Raw genomic sequence first — 13,780 nt, 5'->3', positions numbered from 1 at the left:
TATAACCGTTCAAAAGTTTGGCGTCAGTAAGATTTTTTTAAAAGAAATTAATATTTATATTCTGTAAGGATGCATTAGATTGACAGATACAGAAATGTATAATATGACATATACTGCCCTGTATCAAAGGTGATATTGCCATATATCAGGTATATTGACAGGTTTAAGGATGGCTATACATGTACATCACATATATGTCCAAAAATTACACATATTTGTATGGGCTAGACATATATGTCAATATATGAAATTGTTCTAATATATATGTTTTTAGTTTTACTGCATATAAATGGAAAATTAATATATGTGCATATATTACATCTGCATATGGGAAAAGTGAAAGTAAAGGCTTTTACATTATTACAAAATGTTCTGTTTCAAATAAATGCTGTTATTTTGACATTTTGATTCATCAAAGAATCATGAAAAAGAATCCTTGAAAACAGTTTGCAACATTGATAATAATAAGTGTTTCTTGTGCAGAAAATCAGCACATTAGAATGATTTCTGGGATCATGCGACAATGAAGACTGAAAATTCTTTGCCATCACAGAATAAATTATATTAAAAATATTCAAATTCAAATATTCAGTTTTAAAAAGGTTTTGCTGTATTTTTGATCAAATAAATAAATGCAACCGTGGCAAGCATTTGTTTAAAAAAAAATCTTACCTCAAACTTTTGATTGGTGTAGTATAAGTTTATCAACAACTCGTTTGCACATAAACCATGAATTTGAACTCATAATTCGCTCTTTATGACTCTGGCTGTTCATTTACAGTATTGCTTACGTGGTTACCATTGTGCTTTTGAAATGTTAATATATAGGACCTTATCTAAGAACAATAAACATCAGTCTAGCCTCTCATTTCCATGTTGGTTCAGGGTGTGGTAGTACAGTGGAAATCCATGTTCCGCACGCAGCAGGGCATCTCGCCATGGGTCCCGCTCTCTGCCAGCTCTTCCACTGCCATTCACATCCATGTATAACATAGGATGGAGAGGCTGTGGTGTAACTATAGAAATTCATGGCCACTGTATATTACAATAAATAATTCATTTTGTGCTGTGGGGCAAGATACTCAAAAATGTAGATCGCTAAGTAAGCTACAAACTACTACTACTACTACAACCTTTTTATGTGTGGTATGTTAATAACAATAAGCTGTTATAGCAAGGAACAATTGTCTGTGTAGTTTAGAGGAACTGACTAAATGATTCAGTTGAGTCAGTAGTTTATGCTGGAACACAAACTGCCTTTTTGCCTTAAAGGGATAGTTCACCCAAAAACAATTCTGTCATTAATTACTAACCTTTATGTCGTTCCAAACTTGTAAGACCTTTGTTCATCCTCGGAACACAAATTAAGATATTTTTGATGCATTCCGAGAGCTCTCTGACCCTCCATAGACAGCAACGATCCTAACACGATCAAGGTCCAGAAACGTAGTAAAGGCATTGTTAAAATAATCAATGTGACATCAGTTGTTCAACCGTAATTTTACGAGAATACTTTTTGTGTGCAAAGAAAACAAAAATAACGACTTTATTCAACAATTCGCCTCCTCCACATCACCCCATAGCACCATTTTGGAGAGTATCACATATGTAAACAACGTATGCTGTTCTGTGTCAGCAGCACCGTACGCAGATACGCTGTTTATACTTTGATCTGAACGTAAACAACGTATCCGTGTACATACATTGCATACTTTGTTCATGTATGTGATACTCTCCAAAATGGCACTATAGGGTGACGCAGAGGAAACGAATTGTTGAATATAGTCATTATTTTTGTTTTCTTTGCACTCAAAAAGTAATCTCATAGCTTCGTAAAATTACTGTTGAACCACTGAAGTCACATGGATTATTTTAACGATCTCCTTGCTACGTTTCTGAGCCTTGATCGTGTAAGAGATTTGGTGCAAATTATAGAGGTTCATAAACATGAAGAGAAGAGAAAAACAAATTAACTTACATTTGGCACATGCTTTTATGTAGTGACTTACATTGCTTTTAAGCTATACATTTGATCAGTTCATGTATTCCCTAGGAATTGACCCTTTGACCGTGGTGTTGCAAGCATTATGATCTACTGTTTGAGCTACAGGAATGTATAATAAATGCAGTAATTACAGACAAATTTATTCTGTGGGGTTGTGGTGAGGGTGGAAAGAAAGCCTGTACGTAAGAAAGAAAGTAAAATAAATTGTGTTATGCCAGATACTGACAGATGCTCTCATGCAAACAGCAATAACAGCAGTTTAAGTGCCAAACACGGACACCTTGACCATTTATGTAAGACAAACTGTCCATTGTTGTGGAGCTCAGGTTGTTTTTTCCTGTTAAAGAGAGTGAAGCCATCACAGCTGTACTCATTCTGTGCTGTGATTCTCTATCCGTCCTTTCCTCAAGTCCTTGTCTGTGGTCAGCAGCGAGTGAGTGTACTAATTAATGTAGATTATAGGTTGTTTATGTAGATCAGAGCTAATAAATATCCCTTAAGTCATTTGCATAAATGTTTTTTGTTAGTGTTTGTTGAAATATTTTAATTTCTTAGCATTTGATTAATTGTTTGTTTAAAACTTGAATTGTCAGTCCAAAAAACAGTTTGCCTTTTTGTCTCCTATAGCTTTAACAAATTTCAAAATATAGTTAAAATAGTAAAATTTAGTTAAATATTTAGTTATATTTATTTAGTTAAAATATAATATAAATATGTATATTATATAAATATACAAATATACATAATCAAAATTATAGATTTTTTGTCTTTTCTTTTCTTTCCTTTTCTTTTTACAAATCGTTAAAGGGGTCATATGATGCGATTTCAATTTTTCCTTTCTCTTTGGAGTGTTACAAGCGCTTGGTGCATAAAGAAGATCTGTAAAGTTGCAAAGACTGACGCATTGCAGAAAGGCGGGGCATAGAGGAGAAACAGTAATGTACAGTATGTGGAAAATAATGTGTTTTTTTAACCTTAAACCGCATAAACACATTTCATTACACCAAATACACCAAATAATGTTCTTTTTAGCAACATCATATGATTGCATTAAGTAAATTCATGTTCCATGAAGATATTTAGTAAATTTTATACCATAAATATATAAAAACTAAATTTTTGACTCATAATATGGATTGCTAAGAACTTAATTTGGATAACTTTAAAGGTGAATTTCTCAATATTTAGATTTTTTTTTTTTGCACCCTCAGATTCCCGATTTTAAAATAGTTGTCTCTCAGTCAAACATTGTCCTATCCTAACAAACCATACATCAATGGAAATCTTATTTATTCAGCTTTCAGAAATCGTAATCTTTAAATCTTTAAATCTCAGTTTCAAAAAATTGACACTTTATGACTGGTTTTGTGGTCCAGGGTCACATATTACAAGTGTGCTAAGATATTTTGTGTCATCAGTTCAAATATCAACTGCAAGGTGAAAAAGAAGAAGTAGAGCTCCATTTCACATTCAGTTACAAATTAACTTTATCTGAGAATGACAAGTTAAAGACACACCTCCAGCAACCTTTGCACAACCTACCTGCCATTTCCTTAATCTTGGAAATGGCTAACAAAAATGATCCTGTCCAGGTTAAAATGTGACATCTGAGGAGAAAATCCATCAGTTTTGACATATTCTAAATAACCAGAAGAGCCAAATCGCAGGTAAGTTGCCTCACAACATTTCTTTCACTGTATTCTGATGCTTACATTCATCTCTATATATCTATGTTTGTCAAATAGCTTTTTAACATGACAAAAGCAATGCAAAGCCCAACATGTTATCTCTTTGGCACATATTAGATGGAAGAAAACATCTTAACACATCGTTCAATGTTGGTAGTTTAATATTTAATGATCTCACATTTCCACCTGTCAACCCTCATGTCATTTTACATTCTGTTGTAAACAAGCAACAAACAAACAACAAGCTAACTGTTCAGGAAGGTAAAGTGGACTATTATGGGAATCAACATAGTTAACCGCATACTTGCTAAGCTGACAAGACCTAAGATTGTCTAATGTATCACAGGAACATTTGAAAAGGTAGGCCTAACCCATTTCCTAATGTATTTTGTACAGTGCACTACTGTTAATAAAGACAAAATATTAAGGATAAACGTAAACATACAAGTTTTAATTTCTTTCTGACTTTTCAGGAACTTCATGCAGGTAACAATTTAAATATGATTCATAATTGATAAATTAAAAGCTGTGTTGAACAGTATAGCTTTAAAAAAAATGTATATGCAAAAACAACAATGCAAAGTCCTTAGTGCCAATGTAATCAGTAACATACAATCTAGAAGTAAATGGGGGAAGGTGTGTATAGTGTATATTTGATCTTTAAGAGGTCAAGTGAAAGACTCTTTTCTGCGCTGTATTTCCGCAGTATGGTCGGACCCACACAGCGAGGTCTGGGAAAGGATCTGGGGGCTGTTAGTTTGCAAGTAGCATTAGGAGATAAAGATGAAGTCAGAATCCTATCAGTTCCTACCTCTACCACACCTTTTCTGAAGCTGTTTTTTCTCACATTTATAATCATATGCACATGCAGACACTTCCAAGTTGGCTGGCTCTCAGGTATGCTGTTTCAGGGGCGTCCTGAGACAGGAAGAGATAAAAGCAGCTCCTAAGGAGTGTTTACAGCCTGAAATGAATAGTGGGAGAAGGAGGGAATGAGAGGAAGGGCCCCTATAAAAAAATGTTGAACCCTGTATGAAATGTGGCCCCTGTGGAAGCCACAAGGAGATAAGCAGGAAACGCTAAAGCCTGTGAGATGGAACATTCAAACACTCTGTTTCATACACATGCACGCATGTATAAATCCAACACATTCTCATGGCAATCTATAACTATATTACAGTATCATTAGCATGTTTTTGTGCAGTCTGCAGTACGACAGTTTTAGGGGTGGACCTTCATGCTTGCTTACTTTTTCTGAAAAAAGAAAAGAAAATGTCCTTACAAATCACATATACATACAAAATTGCCACCTCTTCAAAAATAGTTATTCATTTTCATGAGATAAGGTTGTTTATTCTTATTCACTACAACACTTTTTTATTCTACTGTATTACAAACTTAAGATGGCAGTTAATTTCATTTTTAGTAAAATTGTTTTAAGATAATGGTAGTGACAAGTATTATTGGATTTACGATTATTCTTGATCTAATATATTTACAATCATTAACAATCCAGAAGTACATTTTTTAGGTTATTTACCTGGTCGTTTGAACAAGTCCTTTGAAATGCATTGTAGCAGCACACATCAACTTTATTGTTTTGTATTGCACCTTTTGTACTTTATTACCCTTATTGCACCTTGTTATGTGACTCTCAAGAATCTTGGATTCTTATTGGTCAGTTTTAGTACTCTGTGGTTACATATGTTTGCAGAATGATGAATAAACAATATAACCGACCGTTGTCCCATGCAGGGGATTTCCTAAATAGCTAATGCTATTTGTCATGTTACTCATGGTTCATGCTTCTGGTGTCACTCTTTCTTCACACATGTCCATTTATTTATTTATTAATAACTTTTTGAATTTGAGAAAAAAAAATTCAAATCTTGTGCAATTGATAATATGAAACAAGGTCATATAGGTTTATATATGGAGTACTGAAATAATAATACTACTACTAATAATAACACAGCTATAGCCGACAAATATTTGCATTTTTAACAGTGTTTAATGAAGTATTTTATAAATGTGAACTATCACAGAGCTTCATTCAAGGGGTAAAAAATAACAAAAAGTCAAAATGATAATTTAATATAATTGAATCAACCTGACTATATTAGGTTGCACCAACACATGTAAGTTTATAAAAAGTTGTTTGTATCACTTTTTACAGTGTTGAAAATACATTTTTTCAAGCTACTATGTGTGTGGGACATTTTCTGATCTTTCCATTTTACTGACAGTGTCAATAACCTGCCTTCACTCCCCAATAAAGCAAAGATTCACATGACGTTATATAGTTATGAAATGGCACCAGAACTCAAGCTCTCGCAGTGCTGAAGGCCACTTCAGTGTATGTCATTTATCTTCCTTAATTGTGATTTCTGCAGGAAGCAGGAAAACATGGGGTATGCTACGCACACAGTGTGTGTGCTCCTGTGTTTTTGGGTCTCGGGATCATGCTACACACTCCAGACCGTAGGCCCATGTATGGTCAACAGAGAGACGGTGAGGAAAAACAACACACACTCGGGCCTCTATTGTTCCCTGAGCCAGAGCGAGTGCTGCTACATCAGGAGTATCCTGTTTGTAGGCACTTGTTTCCTGTTTTCGGTGACAGAGGTTTACCCAGTCTGTTAGTGGTTTATGTCACGAGAAAATAAATTTCTTGTATCTTGTTTGAAACCGCAAGTGGGTAATCTGCCCTTTTTACTTTTTTTTTTTTAAATCTTAACTGAACAGGGCAAAATTATAGTCTATGTAAATGCATGTGTTTTTTAAAATCCTCATATGTCTAATACTATTTCAATTGACTGTGATTTCTTACTTTCCAGAAGTAAGTTTCATAACCATATACCTCTTTATTCTTTCTACAGGCTGCATTTGACTGCAGTGGGAAAAGACTTACATCGGTACCAAAGCACATCTGGATGAATGTAACCGAACTGGACCTGTCTGACAATCTGTTAGACTTAACCCACAGTGATCGCTTCAAGCGCCTCAACCTCTTCAGCCACTTAGTCTCACTGAATCTATCAGGAAACTACCTCCCCCTACTGTTAAAAGACCATCTCTACAGCCTTTCTTCTCTTAAAATACTAGACCTGAGTAGGTGTAAACTGGCCGCAGTGGAGGCAAATGCTCTGGTCAAGCTTTCCAGTTTACAGATGCTCCTCCTGGGGGACATTCAGTCGACTGCAGTCAAAGACCTGAGATTGAGTCAGTTTGTGGAACAGAATAACAGACCGAAAGTGGGAGACAGAGGAATGATGATCAAAGCATCAAAGCACATGGCACAGGATGACCACAATGATGGTATGAACACTTTTATCTCGCCTGTATTAGATTTTGTTTGTTACTTAGTGACGTATACTGTTGGAGTGAAAAGGAGAATCTTTTACAAATCTAGTTTCTGTTCCTTAGAAATGTATTCTTTGGTTTCATGTTGGTTTCATATGGATTTGAAAAACTTTTATACCATTTTCAAGACAAGGTTTATTTGAGTGACTTTAAAAATATCATGCAGCCTCAAATAAAAAGTAATAAAATAATTCCTTACACCTTAAATGCAAGTGAGTGTACAAATAACAATAGCCCACAAATTACTTTTTCAACTACGTTTTTCATAAAAAAAAAAATGTATTATTTACTTTTGATGATATCAGGATAATTGAATCATCCTTTGAATCATCCAACCTTTGTGCTCCTCCAAAATAATAAAAATGAAATTAATTTGAACGCAGAAATTTTAAACCGGTGCATCATAAAAGATGTGTATTCAAGTCCGTGTATAAGTGAATTGCATTTTTTATGTATGTTGGAGAATTAGATGAGGACCAGCCATTTCTTAGTGACATTAATTTTCTCTGAATTAATTATATTTATATGGAAAAATAAGCTATTTGTGTGCCACTACATATTCTGACATAACACTTTTTTTTTTAGAAACACTATTTCAATATCATGTTTTTCTAATGGCAGGATATTCTAAGGATGTCAACTATGGAGCCTTCCTTCGTAAACTACTCACAGTGGAGCCACTACTCTCAAACAATACAACTAATGGTCAAAACCTTTCCCCCCCCCCCTTTAATCTAGTGTTAATCTATTATTACCTGTGATGATCAACTTTTATAACCGTGCATACATCTGAAACTCAGCTAACCATTAAATTTTCTCTGAATTAATTATATTTATATGGAAAAATAAGCTATTTGTGTGCCACTACATATTCTGACATCTTTTTTTTTTAGAAACACTATTTCAATATCATGTTTTTCTAATGGCAGGATATTCTAAGGATGTCAACTATGGAGCCTTCCTTCGTAAACTACTCACAGTGGAGCCACTACTCTCAAACAATACAACTAATGGTCAAAACCTTTCCCCCCCCCCCTTTAATCTAGTGTTAATCTATTATTACCTGTGATGATCAACTTTTATAACCGTGCATACATCTGAAACTCAGCTAACCATTATAAATAACATTTTTAGGCACAAAAACAAAAACAGAGGATGATCCCAAAACATCTTCAGAAAGCTGGAAGGTCCTTGTGGCTGTTCTGGGGTCAGCTATCACCCTCTCTGTCCTTATCGCTTTGATGGCCAAATGCAAAGTCGTGCACAAGTATCTGGCGAGCTACAGACACTCCAGGCTCAGCGAAGTAGACGCCACGAGTCAGTGTGACCCTGCAAACTTTGAGGTGGGTTTCTCGACCCAGGGTGGCCCTGGGATTCGCGCAGCTGCACCTACTCATGACACTGAGGAGGATGACGACGGGTTTATTGAAGACAACTATATTCAAGCAAGTGAGAGTGAGAGAGCCACAAGAGCAGCAGCACTGGCTGATGATGATGATGATGAGGAGGAGGAGGAGGAGGAGGAGGAAGAGATTGAATTTAGCATTGGCTAGCACTTGAGGAGGATGACGACGGGTTTATTGAAGACAACTATATTCAAGCAAGTGAGAGTGAGAGAGCCACAAGAGCAGCAGCACTGGCTGATGATGATGATGATGAGGAGGAGGAGGAGGAGGAGGAGGAGGAAGAGATTGAATTTAGCATTGGCTAGCACTATTAAGTCTAATGTTGTTAAATCCTATTTATAATAACTTGCATTAAGTAGTCAGTAACAAACATTCAATACTCCATAATCACCAAACTATTCATATTACTTGGTGTAATATTTCCAATGAAATTCATATATTTTGACATAGATGTCCAAATAGTTTCTAGGGTTTCATATTTGAAAATATGTGAATCAAAGTTGAATGACAATTGAATGTGCAGTAGGCCTTATTTTATGCAATGTTAACATTGTTAATGAAAGTAATTATTAAAAATTTTTTCAAATGGTAATATTGATAATCAATAACATTTAAAGATTTGTCTTTCTAGAATTTGCATTTACATTAACTTTTAATTGCGTTCTGGACCATATACATTTGGTCTTTTGTATGTTTGTATGTTTCACTTCATTTCTGAATTAAACTTGTTTTGTTTTTTTGTTCTTTTTTGAGAAAACGCTATTCTTTCATTGGCCACCGGGCGCCGCCTTTGTGCCCTTTAGTCTAGAAATAAATATTAAAATTGTACTACTGATATTAGCTATTATATATTTTTGATATTGTTTATAAATGTTATATAATATAACACAAATTAGACATTATATGGCATTCACCTCATCCTAAACGAATGCCGTGTTAGGCTTTTTATTAGTATCTACTTTTTAATAAAAGATTGTCACCTGAAAGTATTTGAAGTTACGTCACACTGCTTCTACATTACAACAGAGCGACGCGACGAAACAGCGTAGATCGCTTGGTTCATTATAAAGGCAGCGTTCTAGTTTTGACGCGTCGCGTCTCTCGCAGTTTACAGCACAGCAACAAGCTCGAGCTGCACAACCGGTTAGACGCCTCCAAACCCGGAAGACGAGCGTAAGGGATGGGGAAGATCTCTCATTTCACTTGATCAAACTTTACCAAAATTCACAAAACTTCGACCCCTGTCAGTCACTTCTGGTCATACAACAGCTTTGATAAGGATGGCAGCGTCCGCGATCTTCATCCTGGACCTTAAAGGCAAGGTAAGAGCGCGTGCACCTGTAAGAGAAAGGTCGTACAGTTTAGACTCTCAGTATTGACAGTGTGACACTTTATTTAAAATCTATATAGCTACAGATAATCACTGTTTATAGATCAGTTGCCAAAGTAAATTGTATGTATTTACTCACTTGAAGGTTTCTAAAACCACTAATGATGTAAATATGGCACAAGAGAGATACACCCTACCCATCACACTCTAAAGTTAACAGCACTTTCACTGAAGGCAACGGTAATGTTAATGTTTCACATATTGCGTTTTTTCTATATTTAAAATTTATTTTTAAAAATGGATTCCTGCTAACAAAAAAAAAGTTATTTTGTGGAAAAAAAATCAGTACCTTCTTATAATGTGAAATATTATTACAATTTAAAATTGTACTGTTTTATATTTTAAAATATTTTGAAGTGTAATTTATTCCTGTGATGGTGAAGCTGAATTTCTTCAGTGTAACATCATCCTTCAGAAATCATTCAGATCAACATTTCATATTTTGTTCAATGTTTAAACAAAGGGCTGCTTACATTTTTTTTAATGGAAACTGATCATTTTTTCTTTTATGAATAGAACGTTTAAAAGAGCAGTCATTTGAAATAGGGATCTTTTGCAACATTATAAATGTCTTTACAGCCATTTTTCAGTCAAAGTAATGCATCCTTGCTGAATAAAAGTACAAATTTCTTTCTTTTGAATGATAGTGTATCACAGTTTCCACAAAAATTTAAAAATGGATTCCTGCTAACAAAAAAAAAGTTATTTTGTGGAAAAAAATCAGTACCTTCTTATAATGTGAAATATTATTACAATTTAAAATTGTACTGTTTTATATTTTAAAATATTTTGAAGTGTAATTTATTCCTGTGATGGTGAAGCTGAATTTCTTCAGTGTAACATCATCCTTCAGAAATCATTCAGATCAACATTTCATATTTTGTTCAATGTTTAAACAAAGGGCTGCTTACATTTTTTTTAATGGAAACTGATCATTTTTTCTTTTATGAATAGAACGTTTAAAAGAGCAGTCATTTGAAATCGGAATCTTTTGCAACATTATAAATGTCTTTTCAGTCATTTTTCAGTCAAAGTAATGCATCCTTGCTGAATAAAAGTACAAATTTCTTTCTTTTGAATGATAGTGTATCACAGTTTCCACAAAAATATTAGTTATTAGTAATATTTAAATTAATAAAATGTATTAATTTATATTAATAAAAATATTAAGCTCCAAAAAATAAATAAAATAATGAGAAATATTTTTTTTGAGTACCAAATAATACTGGAATGAATACTGAAGGATCATGTGACACTAAGGACCCGGAGTAATGACTGCTGAAATTTCAGTTTTGCCATCACAGGAATAATTTACATAATAAAATATATAAAAATAGAAAACAGCCATTCTAAATCGTAATAATATTTCACAATATTACTGTTGTTTCATTTTTTATTAAATAAATGCAGCCTTGGTGATCATAAGAGACTTTAAAAAACATAAAAAAAAATGTATTATATATCAAGAGGTGTAAATATAAAGAGAAGCTCTGAACACATTTGTAAAATGTTGAAAGTAGTGGGTGGATGGGAGTGTTTCCATGAAAACAGAGCCTCAGGGTCTCAGTGGAATGGATTACCCTCCAATATACCCCTGGATTTTGGCAGTGCTGATGAAAGCGGTCTTGTCTGTGCCCTAGAGCAATCCAATATCTCCTTCTGAAGGAATACCTCAACACCAGCCACGTTAAAGACTTCACTGATATTTAAGTTTCATCCTACTATACACCCTGAATGTATCTCTCGGTGATAAAAGTGACCAGAAGCATTTGATTGCCTCTTGAATTGATTAATAAAAGTATTAGTGTAGATATTGCTTCATGGATCATATTGATTGACCTGTTAACATATTCTCAAGCTGGTTTGAGTCAATGAAAACAAACCTTGTTCTGTAAGTGTCCTTTTGGCCTGAGAATTCATTACAAGTGTTTTCTGCTTTTGAGGCCGTAAGGAATCCATTTTGCATGATGACTGGGGCCAAAACATCTCTAAGAAAAATAAAAGATTTTCTCTATTAACTGAGAGAACCTTAAGGTTTTCCAGAGTTTTTAAATGACCTTTTGTTTGTTGTATTGATATCGAACATGTCTTTATATGGATTACACTCATGTGAAGTAAGTGATTCCGTGATGACAGAGCAGAATTGGGATACTCTGTTTTATGACAATCTTGTGCTTTCAACTTTGTTTCCATCTCTAAGGTGCTCATATGTCGAAACTACATGGGCAACGTGAACATAAATGAGATTGACAACTTTATGCCCATAATGATGAAGAGAGAGGAAGATGCAGATTTGTCACCAGTAGTTATTCACGGCTCGACCCACTTCCTCTGGATCAAGCACAGCAACCTCTACTGTATCCTCCATATGCTTACATCTAAATGTCAAAGTATAACCTTTATTTGTCTTTGTTAAAATATCACTTTATTTGTGAATATTTGTGCTATTGTTGTTACAGTAACAGCTCTGCAAATGAGTAGAGTGATTACTACTTAACATATTTTACTCAGTGGTTGCAATAACAAAGAAGAATACCAATGCTGCTCTTGTATACTCCTTCCTGTACAAATTAGTGGAGGTAAGTGTGTTTTATATATACAGTGGGTACGGAAAGTATTCAGACCCCCTTAAATTTTTCACTCTTTGTTATATTGCAGCCATTACAATGCCTTCCATAAAACCTTACACAGCACAATCTTGTTGGCTGTGTAAATATCAACACCCTAAAAATGTGCTGTAGAACATTTCCTCATTTTAATATATCCTTACCAAATTTGTGTACATTGAATGTAGTAGTATTAGTAGTATTAACCATTTGTTTGCAGGTGTTCACTGAATATTTCAAGTCACTGGAAGAAGAGAGTATTCGAGACAATTTTGTGACAGTATATGAGCTAATGGATGAAGTCATGGACTTTGGATTCCCTCAGACCACTGATAGCAAGATCTTACTAGAGTAAGTTCTGACAGACTTACCATTCAGCCATCACTGCTCAGAGAACATTGTTCATCACTCACTAACAGTGCTATGAGGGTTCACCATTCACTATTCAAGCCCAGGGCTATTCATAAGTCACAGTATATGCTTTGTGCAGAGGGCAGAGTTTAACAAAATGCTGTTATTTGTGTTTTATAATACTCATAGAGATGATTGGACCAGAGAAATGCAATATACTGTCGTATCTAAGCATAAAGAGACGTTTTTAAGTCAAATTTATTGAAAATTCATACTGAATAGCAATAACTGAAATATTTATGGCTGATAAATTATCCCTTTAAGCAGATGACAGCACTTTCTGGTCATTTACCTATTTAGAAGATTTAAAAATATTCAAAACATAAAATTCGAACTCATTTAGCGAATTAAAAATGTTTTACCCTTAAAGGGGTCATATGATGCGATTTCAAGTTTTCCTTTCTCTTTGGAGTGTTACAAGCTGATTATGCATAGATAAGATCCCTGAAGTTGCAAAGACTAAAGTCTCAAAACTAAAGAGATATTCTTTATCAAAGTTAAGACTCTGCCACGCCCCCCTAAAACGGCTCATTCTAACACGCCCCCACATATCTACTTCACTGTGTGGAAATATTTGCATAATGCCGCCCAAATGTTCACGCAAAGAAAGAAGGTGTGGTTTCAGTAACCGCAGTTAGTGTTGAAGCAGCCATGTCAGGGAGACGCTGTGTGTTTCTAGGCGAAAGCAAAAGCACTTTATTTGGCCTTCCGGAAGTAGATGCATTTAGCAATCTTTAAGATTACTTACAACAGAGAACAGCAATGCATTTTATGGACGACCGTTTCATGAACCTAGGAGAGGAGGTAATTCTGACTTTGCTATGACAATCTGGCGCTTCTGAATCAGCGACTGTTTTGTTATTAGTTTAAGTGTTTGTTATTGACTGTTCAAATGCGGAGTTTTGCGCATC

The 13,780-nt window shown here is 34.6% G+C and overlaps 2 protein-coding genes across 3 annotated transcripts in view; both read left to right on the top strand.

Annotated features, from left to right (window-relative positions):
* Positions 1-3,559: 3,559 nt before the first annotated feature.
* LOC107551026 (leucine-rich repeat-containing protein 19-like) lies at positions 3,560-8,609 on the top strand. Of its 2 annotated transcripts, XM_016232506.1 has the most exons (7): positions 3,560-3,672; positions 3,921-4,053; positions 4,167-4,179; positions 6,087-6,204; positions 6,573-7,011; positions 7,678-7,761; positions 8,191-8,609. In XM_016232506.1, exons 4-7 carry the CDS (start codon positions 6,100-6,102, stop codon positions 8,607-8,609), a joined length of 1,047 nt encoding a protein of 348 aa, XP_016087992.1. In that variant the 5' UTR covers positions 3,560-3,672; positions 3,921-4,053; positions 4,167-4,179; positions 6,087-6,099. The 2 variants fall into 2 exon arrangements, with proteins under 2 accessions (XP_016087992.1, XP_016087991.1); XM_016232505.1 differs by lacking the exons at positions 3,921-4,053; positions 4,167-4,179.
* Positions 8,610-9,501: 892 nt separating this feature from the next.
* Positions 9,502-13,780, top strand: part of LOC107551016 (AP-1 complex subunit mu-1-like) — a 10,319-nt gene continuing 6,040 nt past the window's right edge. Inside the window, exons 1-4 of the mRNA XM_016232494.1 lie at positions 9,502-9,784; positions 12,053-12,209; positions 12,364-12,431; positions 12,679-12,809. Coding sequence (XP_016087980.1) covers positions 9,743-9,784; positions 12,053-12,209; positions 12,364-12,431; positions 12,679-12,809 — 398 coding nt within the window. The 5' untranslated portion in view covers positions 9,502-9,742. The remainder of the gene's footprint in view (positions 9,785-12,052; positions 12,210-12,363; positions 12,432-12,678; positions 12,810-13,780) is intronic.

The sequence above is a fragment of the Sinocyclocheilus grahami genome, unplaced genomic scaffold (assembly GCF_001515645.1).
Source record: "Sinocyclocheilus grahami isolate Dianchi unplaced genomic scaffold, SAMN03320097.WGS_v1.1 scaffold412.1, whole genome shotgun sequence".
Taxonomy (NCBI): Eukaryota; Metazoa; Chordata; class Actinopteri; order Cypriniformes; family Cyprinidae; genus Sinocyclocheilus; species Sinocyclocheilus grahami.
This window is presented reverse-complemented; position numbering and strand designations above follow the sequence as displayed.

What these genes read in the sequence shown, in the direction of transcription:
- LOC107551026 (XM_016232505.1), top strand. Translation starts at nt 6,100, where the DNA reads ATGGGGTATGCTACGCACACAGTGTGTGTGCTCCTGTGTTTTTGGGTC. An exon ending in GTATGGTCAACAGAGAGACG is followed by an intron (nt 6,205 to 6,572) that starts GTGAGGAAAAAC and finishes TTCTTTCTACAG; the next exon opens with GCTGCATTTGACTGCAGTGG. An exon ending in CTCAAACAATACAACTAATG is followed by an intron (nt 7,762 to 8,190) that starts GTCAAAACCTTT and finishes TAACATTTTTAG; the next exon opens with GCACAAAAACAAAAACAGAG.